Below are 10954 nucleotides of genomic sequence, written 5' to 3'. Positions count from 1 at the left end.
CGATCTACACTGGCTTCCAGTTGTTTTCCGGGCCCAATTCAAGGTGTTGGTATTAACCTTTAAATCCCTATACGGTTTCAGCCCAGTTTATCTGATGGAGCGCCTTCAATGCCACCAATTATGCCGCCCGACAAGATCAGCCACGCAAGGCCTTCTCTCAATCCCGCCGACAAAAACAGCTAGATTGGCCGGTACGAGAGAGAGGGCATTCTCAGTGGCAGCCCCCACTCTTTGGAACTCCCTCCCACAAGATCTCCGGCATGCCTCTTCCCTAAATGTATTCCGTAAAGCCTTAAAGACCTGGCTCTTTCAACAGGCCTTTGGGATCTCCGGGGAGGGTTAATTGCTATGAATGAAATGCCTCCTACCCTGTTTTAATATTGTTGCTGCTATATTGTTCTTATAGTGTTTTTATATTGTATGTTGTATTTTATCTATTGTGTTTTAACTGTTTTGTACGTTGCCTAGAGTGGCCATTGGCCAGATAGGCGACACAGAAATTAAATTTATTATTATTATTATTATTATTATTAATCAAGGAAAAATACTTTGTGCATGTTCAGAGTGTCATATTCTAAACTTACTTAAATTATGACAATTGTAGGTTGTCTGTATAATCTCACTCTCCACCACTACCAGGCAGCCCATAAAAGTCTCTAAACCCATGAAAGTTTCTAAATTGGTATGGGCCAGCAGTTTGGGGATTTTGAATTGTCTCTGGAAAATGAAGGCTGTATTAGGTCACAATAAATGAATGAATGTATGGCTTATTACTGTCACAGACCAACAAAACTAGGTACAAAGAGAAATCATACACCTCATTAAAACAGTAAAAACTAAATACATAATAGGTTACCATGTCAGGTCTGCCTATTGAGGATACCTTAACAATCAAGGCATAACTGATCTATATGAAATGATCAGGAATATGTACTGTTGATTAAGAGAATGATGACTAAGAAGAAGGGTCCAACTAGTCCTAAATTGTTTGCAAATATATCAGAAACAACCAGATAGTCTATTCCACATAGGCCAGTATTTTGGTAACTGACCATGGTTTATTTTGTGCTGACCAGTATTCCTCATCATGCCCTAAGCTTTTGCTTCTACAGACAACTTTAATCAATTGGTCCCTCCCAGAACTTCATCTCCCATTTTCTCTCCCCCACCCCCAATTACAAAGATATCTGCATTCCTCATGGACTTTAGCCGAACTCTCAAACCTACATTTTGCAATGTGCACATGCAATGAACTGAACCTGTTTGGAAAAACGGGAAACAGAGAAACCTGAAATGGACAGATCCAACCACCTGTAATGGATATTAGCCATGGGTGAATCTGTCAAGTTTTGGTTACTCTGACAGCCTTATTTTTCCTATCTTAACTTCACTTCTCCACATTTCCAAGCAAGTTTTTGATTTTTTTTTTTTAAAAAATCCTCATAAATTCATTAGCATTTTAATGTACATTTCTTCTCAGATATAGAAATATGTATATATCTGTATATAATTTTGCTGCATACACACAATTTCCTCTAATATTTTTTACTTTTTATGGTACATAGATATTTTTGTATACATTAGTGAGCTGGAAAACTGCATCGCAAAATTCAAAGATGACTGAGTTTCAAAGGATGGCTCACAGTTTTTCTCAATGTGCATATTAGGTCAGCCCACCTTTAAATGTAAAGTAAATCAAGTTTCTCTCCCATCCCTGGTGGACACAGGATGATCTGAGAACAACCCAAGATAAGCTGATAAGAGGGCGTGCATGAATGCCATGGAGAGCTTTGCTCATGTCAACAGGAATGCTATAACCATCTCTGAATGCTGAAGGTGTATAGACAAATAAGAGCCTCTATCAGTATAGTTTAGTCACCTTTCTAATATCCACCCTTGCTCCCATCCATCAAAGGAATATACTTATTTTGACTTTGCCATGTTGAAATGATTTTGGAATCCTGCCCTTGCAGTAGAGTGTTAAGTAGCTAGTTATGAAAAGAAATCCATTCCCATGTTTATGGTTCTCTGATTGATTTTGCAAGGGACAGACACTTTCTAGTGGGCAGTGGAAGGGCAGATGGAACAAGATAAGCGAAATGTGTGCATTGCAGAGCAAAGAGGGGTGGAGAAGAAGACTGTGACTGGTGGACTTCCTCTTAGGTACCAATTGGATGCAGGAGATCTTGGGCTTAATCTGGCGTGATGGGAACCCCTCGTGGGTTCAGAGTTTACCAGTGTGGGAACGGTCACCCTGGATTGAGACGGATGAGGGCCTGAAAGCAGCCTTGAAATATCCGTCACCCAGGCTCCTGGCTAGTCACCTGCCATCCCACGTTTTCCCCAAGTCCTTCCTCCACTCCAAGGCCAAGGTAAGAAATGATCCATTCACAGATCAAGCCTGCATTTGGCTTCATTTCTTTCCGCAACACAGATATGGAGGAATACTGGACACAGGTCATCTACAGGAAGCTGCCACATTGTGTACTAAAGCATGGAGAGGACTATAGGGAGCCTCTTTAAGAGTTGCTTTGATTTTAGGTGAAGACGAGTTAGTCATAGTCCACCACGGTCTATTCTTTTTTTCCTACTGCACAAGCAGCCAGGACACTGCCCACCCCCAAACTAGTCAAGCAATTTGTGCTTTAATATACTGTTAGGAGGGTTTTTTGTGACAGTCCTCACCAGTACGGATACCTGCACCTCTTTTTTGCTACCTATGCCAGCCGTTTGTGCTGGCACCCACAATACTTTTATCAAGGCAGGGGTGCTGGCATCTTGTTTTTTAGAAAACTATCTGGCTCTTTATTCAATCAATTGCAAAAAATACCCACTTATTTTACACTGCACAATTTGTATTGGCACTCCATAAAATGTGTCTAGCTGCACGTTAGAATAAACCTTGTAGTCCCCTCATGTGCATTATCTGAGGATGAGGCTTGGGACCCTGCAGGAAACTACAGCATATTTGAAGCCCAGTCAGTCAGATACCTCTCCTGGAGATCCAGGCGACCGCATATGCCACACAAAGGATCCAGGCTCTACCCCTTCACCCTCGCCTCCAGCTCTCATGAGCTAAGATGAAGGTGGGGCCAGCAGGGGATACGGAATCTGTTCTTCATGGACAACATTTAAATGGACAGGAGCTCCTATATTTTCATCTCACCTAATGATGATTATGGAATATATATTCAGGGAAGGCAAATTACAAACAAACTTTGAACTTAGAGTGTTTTCCTGTCTTTCAGTTCAGAGTTTCTCTGGGATAAAAGTACATGTTGCAGTAATTGCATAGCTAGCCGGTAACTATATCAGGTTTTTAAAAAAGCTAATATGAGGGCCATATATTCACAGATGATTTGAATCAGGCAGTAAAGGTACTTCCAAGAGATACTTCAAGACTGCATCCACCTTATAACACACGGTTATGGCTAGATATATTATGGTACAATTGCTCCAGGGTCCATGCTTGCAAGAGAGCCCAAACATTGAGCTTTCATTTTTTTTTTACAAAAAGAAAAGAATCTGTACTAGAAGGAAAGTTATAAAACAAAATGTGTAGGCACCTCCTGTGTGATTTCTGTGAGGTAAGCCAACCTGCACGCACCATTCAGGGTTTCTAGCCAGTGGGTGAAGTAAGAACTGTGATTGTTGAGTGAGTTATTTGGACTGAAGGCTATAGGAATCCCTGTGGTCCTAAAGGGCTGCTGTTAAGTAAATGGATCCAGTTGAAGCCTTATAAGGTTTCTGTGTCTGTCTAGTCTGAGGTGAGATAAAAACCTACTATGTAACAAAATGTGGGTATCTTGCTGAGAGATACGTAAAGGCTAACATCCAGCCTAACACGTAAGTGGGGGTCAAGGAAATATCCCCGACCCTTAAACTAGGGCCAGTCCTGTTGCCCTCCTTAAATGTGGCTTCTGCGTCTCTTCCAGGTCATCTACACCTTGCGAAACCCTAAAGATGTGCTGGTCTCATTCTACCACTTCTCCAAGATCTATAAAGGATTCAAGGACCCTGGAACTGTGGAAGAGTCAATGGAGGAGTTCCTGAGTGGGAATGGTACGGCATTGGGAACACACTCTCCTGTGTTCTGGCCCCAACTTCTGTCTATGCACACCAAGGCTCTTTGCATAGCTCTCCCTGCAGTCCTTGCAGAGAAGTATAATTCCTAGTGGGGTACAGGAGGAAGGGGGAATATGGGGAAAGGTCTCACATTAGCTACACTCATTTATTTTTCTAGAAAAATATTAAATGTCCTGAACAGGTGAGTGCTACTGTTTGGAATATGTGGGGAGGGGCTATGCTGAGGCCTCAGCTGCAGTGTTGTGGACAATATGTACTGCCTTCAAGTCGTTTCCAACCTATGGCGACCCTATGAACAGGGTTTTCATGAGGCTGAGAGGCAGTGACTGGCCCAAGGTCACCCACTGAGTTTCATGGCTATGTGGGGATTTGAGTCCTGGTCTCCTAGGTTGTAGTCCAACACCTTATTAGACATCCTTACTGGTGGCAGTGAAAAAAGTTCTAAAGAGAGAATGTGTAGAGTTGCTGTTGCCTACACACCTCCACATTTCCCGTGTGGATAGTGTAATTACATATATCAGTCACTAGGTGGCACTGGACCTTGTTGTATCTGAACTGACGTTTCTTGCTATAGTTCCACTTTACCCCCTTTTTGAAAAATCCTTAACAGGTGGGTGTGAAAGACCAGATGATGTGGGGAGGGAATATGGTAAAGCCTCATCTCCAGTGTAATGGGTGATATTACACATCCTCACTTGTGGCACAGAGAAAGTCCTAATGAGAGAAAGTATAGAATTGCTGTTTCATCCAGCACCCCCCCATCTCCCCTGTATGGATAATGTCATTATATAGATCAGTCACTAGATAACACTGATGTGCTCTCTGTGTCTTCTATGGCATTCCGCTGTGTTCTTCCAGTGCCTTATGGTTCCTGGTTTGACCACGTGAAAGGCTGGGTGGAGATGAAGGACAGACCCAATGTCTTCTTCAACACCTATGAAGAACTACAGCAGGTATAGATCCAACCTAGACTGTGTTCAGACAACCACAGTTATGCCCACTTATAAGGTTGCCCCCCTTTTTAAAAAACAAATATCTGCTGAAATTGCCCAGGTCCCTCTGAGCTGATGTCAGAGTTCCTTGCTATCCCCCCAAGTGAAGATTAAAAATGAAAAACAAAAAGGAGTTAAGGGCCCCATATAGTTTCAGAGTATCTTTCCTTGGATGCACATAATACTGGGTGTTTCCTGTCATTTTTTATTTATATATTTAATATATTGATCAAGTACATTTAAGTCCCTCCATGTTTGTAATTTGCTATTCTGCACCTAGTTCCAAGTCTCCTGCTGTCCTGGATGTTCCCTGGGTGCTGTGCTGGCTTAGAGACAGTTTTGCAGCAATCTTGCCAAATGCACCCTGTACACTGGCAGCGAACCGTGTGCTTCTGTCTCAAAGGGCAGATCTGCACACAGAACGGTATGTGTGAGGTTGCACTGTCATTTGCTTTTGCCTCCTGCAGGACCTGCGAGGGAGTGTGGAGAGGATCTGTTGCTTCCTTGGCAAAGAGCTCAACAGCCAACAAATCGACTCTGTGGTGGACAATGCCTCCTTCCAGAAGATGAAGGACAACAAGATGTCCAATTATTCTTTAGTCCCAGAGAGCCATCATGACCATAAGAAAGGAAAGTTCATGAGGAAAGGTAATAATGTAGATGGGTGAGAGAGTCAACAAATAAAGGTCATGTGTGGAGAGCCTTTTTTTTCTATGGAGGGCCATTGACCCATGGGAAAAATAAATGAGCGGCACAGTCAATGGTGGGTGGGGTCAGAGCTTATGTGGGTGGAGCATAGGGAGAAAGAAGAAATGCAGTTCTGGTTGCATTTTAATGAGAAACATCCTAATGTGCACTTCATGAACTAATATGTGAACGGAAACACCATTATCCTTCAAAATGTACACTTCTCTGAATTTTGCGATGAAGTTCTCCAACAAAAATGTATAAAATACATATATTGGGGGGGAAATTCACAAGAATGTATAAGATATCAAACACATTATATTAGGGACGCTTTCTTGCAATATTAGTGAAAACAGCTCACAAAAATGTGTATAGTGGGAGAAATTGTTAGGAGGATTTTTAAACATTACAGATTGCTGCAGAAATATGGAGAGCTAAATTTAGCACCTCATCTGCACTATGCATTGAAAGCAGTATCATACCATTTGAAACAGTCATGGCTTCCCCCAAAGAATCCTGGGAACCAGTCATAATTGGTGGCTCCATGTCAGTGGGAGAGTGGAGTCCATGCCGAGTCTTAGTCTGAACTTTCAAGGAGCTGTCCAAGGTGCCACACCTATTGTGGGAATATATTTCAGCACCAGGGAGAGTTCCTTGAAAGTTCAGACTAAAACCTGGAGCGGACTCCATTCCCCACTGACATGGAGACACCGGCCACCACTGCTGGGAACTGTAAATTGTTAAGGGTGCTGAGAATTGTTCACAGACTCCTGTTCACCTTTCTAAAATTCCTAGAGCAGTTTAACAATCAATCCCTCTTCCCAGGGAAATCTAGGAATAGCTGCAATGCATTAGGAAAGGCGGCTGGATGAGACAGCCAACCAGTTCTAGGCCATCAACCTGAAAGAATGACTGCTGCTGTGGTACAGATAGGGGTGGCTGGGGAGGGGTGCAGCAAAAACAGTTTGGGGACTGCTCTTGTCCCCCAACAGCAGCCCCCTGACTTGGCCTTACTCTGCCCAATGGGAGGGATGACGCTGAGGAAGAGAGGTCTTAATTTCCATAGACGTAATTTCAGTTGAACTTCTTTGTGGTTATGATTACTCTTGCGTTGTTTCAGGAATCTCTGGGGATTGGAAGAACCACCTGACCGTGGCACAGAGTGAACGCTTTGACCGGGTTTATCAGGAGAAAATGCAGGGTGCGAAGGTTCCCTTTCCATGGGACTGACAAAAACCAGATTGTTCCACCTGATGTTCTTCATCCTCGCACTCTTATGTCTCATATAGTTCATGTTCCTTCTAATTAATCACCAGGCATTTTTACTGGGGAATTTTTCGTTCCTCAGATATGGGAAGTAATGGCACAACCTGTACAGCAGAGGGCAGTGGATGTTAAAAATATGCCCAGTGCTGCATGGGTACATGATATTTGGAATTCTAGCGTAGCTCCAGGGTTACCCTTGCTTGTCTCAAAATAAACATTGGGATGTATTCAACTATTTTTTAAATTAAGGAACCTAAGTTAGTCTGTTAACTTCAGTTGGTCTACTCTGAGTAAGACTAGCATTAAACACTACGTTTCTTTGTAAAACGGCCTTCTTTTTTCATTATTCTTGCAGAGCTTCTACTCTCACTGCTTCTGAATGTGCTGTTAGCTCACAGAGAAGAAGGCCCTTTCTGCATCATATATTTAAAGCAGTATTATAGCACTTTAATCCATTGTGGCTTTCCCCAAAACATCCAAAGTGCGCACAGAGTTGTTAGGAGACCACTTTCCACCACACAGAGGTTTAATTCCCGGAGTTCCCTACGAAGAGGGATTGATTGTCAAACCGCTGTGCCTCCCCCATCCCTTAAGGTTTCTCCTTAACAAAAAAAAATGAGATTTTTCCAAACAACATGCAAACAGACACAAGTAATGTTGACACTATCTTATGAATAGACAACACACATTCTGGTTACATACTCAAGTGTGTGATAACAGTGACTGTACTGGAAGATATGCCGTCTCCATAGACCTGTATGGGAGGGTGGGGGACCTGTCATTGAAGATTTTTTTGCGCATAGCTCATAAATGGAAACCAAGTCTTATCAACCTTAGTATGGACATCTTCATGGCCACCGCTCGACCTAACCAGCTACTCTGGCAGCGCAGCGAGCAAAGAAACTCCCTGCAAATAGAGCCATGAAGATGCCCCAAATTTGTGCTATAATTCCATCTTGTGCTATAGTAACCCGCTTCTCTGAGCATTGCTGTATAGGGCTTGAATGAGCGACATCTCCTCAGGGTCTCTGGGCAGATATCCTGGAATACTTCTGTTTGGGTTTCACCACATTTTAATTGTCTGAAGTTTCTGAGTGCCTTGAAAATGGCATCTTTCTTACTAAGGCGCTCAAAGCAAACAAGTGTATCTGGCAGATCAGTCAAGCAGCCTCTTGGACCCGTGACCCTATGTGACTTTTCTATATTGGTAGCACATAATGATACTTGCAGATTCAGCTGTTTAAGCCAGGCGATCAGAAAGGAGATCATGTCTCCTCCCCTTCCACTCCGTGGTCCCTTGAACTCTGAAATTTTGCCTGCAATCGTGGTATGACTCTTCTTGTTTAAGCTCTATGTCAGTAACTGCCATTTTGAGAAGTTCTAGTTTGGCCTGCATGCCTTGCCCTAATGTTAAAGCCTCATTCACCACAATAGCCATTTCAGTGATATTATTTGTAACTTCTTCTAGTTTAGCTTTGAGAGGCTGGAGGGCTAAAGACCAGTGTGTTGCTAACACATTTCTCACTTTAGAGATGAGGCCATCAGTTTCAGTGTCTCCCTCATTGACATTTGTCAGTTTCACACCCTTTTTATTTTTTGTGCTGCCCTGTGCCATTTTTTCTGGGCTGATAAGATCTGACAGCTCCAGGCTGCCGCTGCTGATTTCCTCAGTATTGTGCAGTTGAGGGTACTTCATGGGAGTCCCTCTCGATCCTTGGTGCATATCTCTTGCAATGGTGTAGAAATGGCCTTAGAATGCCTAAATCAGCCGCCGAATATCACTTATAAACCATGTGATTAGCAGAGAGCAGGGCTGGCCCCGGACATGATGGGGCCCTTGGGCACAAGCCTGCCCCGGCGCTCCCCTTCCGTGATTCATGGCAGGATCACTGGTGTGGATCACACGCCCCGCCATTCTCTTGCTTAACCTACCTTTCTCAGCTGTTCTGAGGTTGCACACACAGCACTGCCCTTAACAAAGATGGTGGCCGAGGTTTCCCTAAGGGGCTGAAGCCTCTGCTGTCATCTTGGCTCATGGCAGGGATGCGCGCGCTCAGCATGCATGAGTGCCATTAGCCAAGATGGCGGCAAAGGCTTCAGCCCCTTAGGGAAACCTCAGCCGCCATCCTTGTTAAGGGCAGCACTGCATGCACAACCACAGAGCAAGGTAGGTTAAGCAGGGGAACGGCGGAGCCCCAAAGCTCTCACTGTGCGATCCGCGGCAGCGATCCTGCTGTGAATCACGGAAGGGGAGCAGAGGGGCCCTTGGCCAGTGCCCCACCTGGCTGCCCTTTGGAACCGGTCCTGGTGGAGAGAGACAGTTATGGCTCCATTTGCCTCCAAGGCTCGCCCTGCCCAGCTCAGGTTTCTCCTTGTATTAAAAAAAAGTAAAACAATCTTTTAAAAAGTGAATTTAATGATGAGTGACAAAAACTCATTCAATAGCTCATAGATTTTGGAAAGCAGCATTGAAAGCTGCAGTTCTTGCCAAGCCCACTTTTACGCGTTAGACTCACAATTAGGGATGGAAAGATCTGTCTGTTTCGGTTCTCTCAGTTTCTCATTTTCCCAATGTTAAATTTCTGCATTTCTGCAGCAGTCTGTGAATTTTTAAAATAAAGAATCCTTATGAAAATTCTCCACTTTAGTGCAATTTTCTCCCGATGAACACATTTTTGTAGGCAGTTTTTACAAAGGTACACATTTTGCCACCCTTTTCTCATCATTTCATGCCTTTTGCATGTTATTTTCACTCATGTATTCCTTTTTATGCACACTTTCCCCTAATATATGCATTTGTGTAAATGTAGTTTAGTTGGCGAACTGCATCCCAAAATTCTAATAAATGCATTTGAAGGATGGTTGTGTTTTGGTTCTCATATGGTTCCAGACATTGTGAATTTGATAAATACTTCTTGAAATGCAAACTGAATCAAAATTCCCACCCATCCCTACTCACAATAACTAAAGGAGGATTGTGCTGAGTGGTCACTTGAACATTGCTGAGGGCCTCTTGGTGGAACACTTCATGATTTTGCTGCCTGTTGTAGCAACCGTAATGCATTGCACTAGGTCCTGTATGATTTTGAATTGTGTTGTTATTGCTTCTTTAAAATGCAATATATGAAATAAAAGAAGAAATAAAAAGACAACGAAACATTCAGCTTCAAGGCTTCAGCCATTCTTCATCTAGCCTGTTCACTGCATCGTATACCCAATCTGATTTACCTGGAAGTAAGCCCCATTAAGCTTAAAGAATTACTTCTGAGCAGATGTGTATACAGTGAATTTTTAACGAGTGCCTGGGCTTTAGCGTAAATCTTTACATTTGCTGGGGGCGGGTTCATATCTGAGCATAATAACTTCTACAGAGTCCCTGTCCCAAGATGCATCCTGCCTGCTCTGGAGAAAAGAAGGTGCAAGACACAAGGCAGGAAAGAAATCTGGAAACAGCAGCTCTTTAGGACCAAGGGGAATTCCACTATTGGCTGGTGTCCAAACTCACCAAGCACAGCTCATTGGTAGAAAAACAGGAAACTAAAGACTGGGTGGCAGGTTTCAGTCCTTTTCTTACCCTTGGGAAAGGGAATGAGGAGGTTACTTTTTAAAAAAAAAGATAGCTCAGAGTCGGTGGGAGTGTCCCAAAGGCACTGTGGGTGCTTGGCCAGTGCCCCACCTGGCCACCAGCTGTAGCCAGCAATGCCTCCAGGCTTCTCTTTCTCTGGACTCTCCATGGGCTACACACTCTCTTCTGCCACAGTTGCTCTCCCCTGGACCCACACTTCACTGGCTCTGCTGTGCACCCTGAGCACTTTTGCCTGCCTGGAACGTGTCCCTGAACTCTGATAATGCCTCTTGTTTGCCTGGATAGAGAAGGGAGTGTATGTTTGTGTAAATGTGCCTGGATGAGGGCCAGTACACTG

At 43.6% G+C, this 10954-nt stretch overlaps 1 protein-coding gene across 1 annotated transcript; it reads left to right on the top strand.

Annotated features, from left to right (window-relative positions):
* The first annotated feature begins 2143 nt into the window (after window positions 1-2143).
* On the top strand, window positions 2144-7358 carry LOC133370327 (sulfotransferase 2B1-like). Its single transcript, XM_061596494.1, has 5 exons — window positions 2144-2372; window positions 3936-4062; window positions 4945-5039; window positions 5546-5726; window positions 6886-7358. Exons 1-5 carry the CDS (start codon window positions 2175-2177, stop codon window positions 6993-6995), a joined length of 711 nt encoding a protein of 236 aa, XP_061452478.1. The 5' UTR covers window positions 2144-2174; the 3' UTR covers window positions 6996-7358.
* Window positions 7359-10954: the final 3596 nt, after the last annotated feature.

This window comes from Rhineura floridana, chromosome 15, assembly GCF_030035675.1.
Source record: "Rhineura floridana isolate rRhiFlo1 chromosome 15, rRhiFlo1.hap2, whole genome shotgun sequence".
Taxonomy (NCBI): Eukaryota; Metazoa; Chordata; class Lepidosauria; order Squamata; family Rhineuridae; genus Rhineura; species Rhineura floridana.
This window is presented reverse-complemented; position numbering and strand designations above follow the sequence as displayed.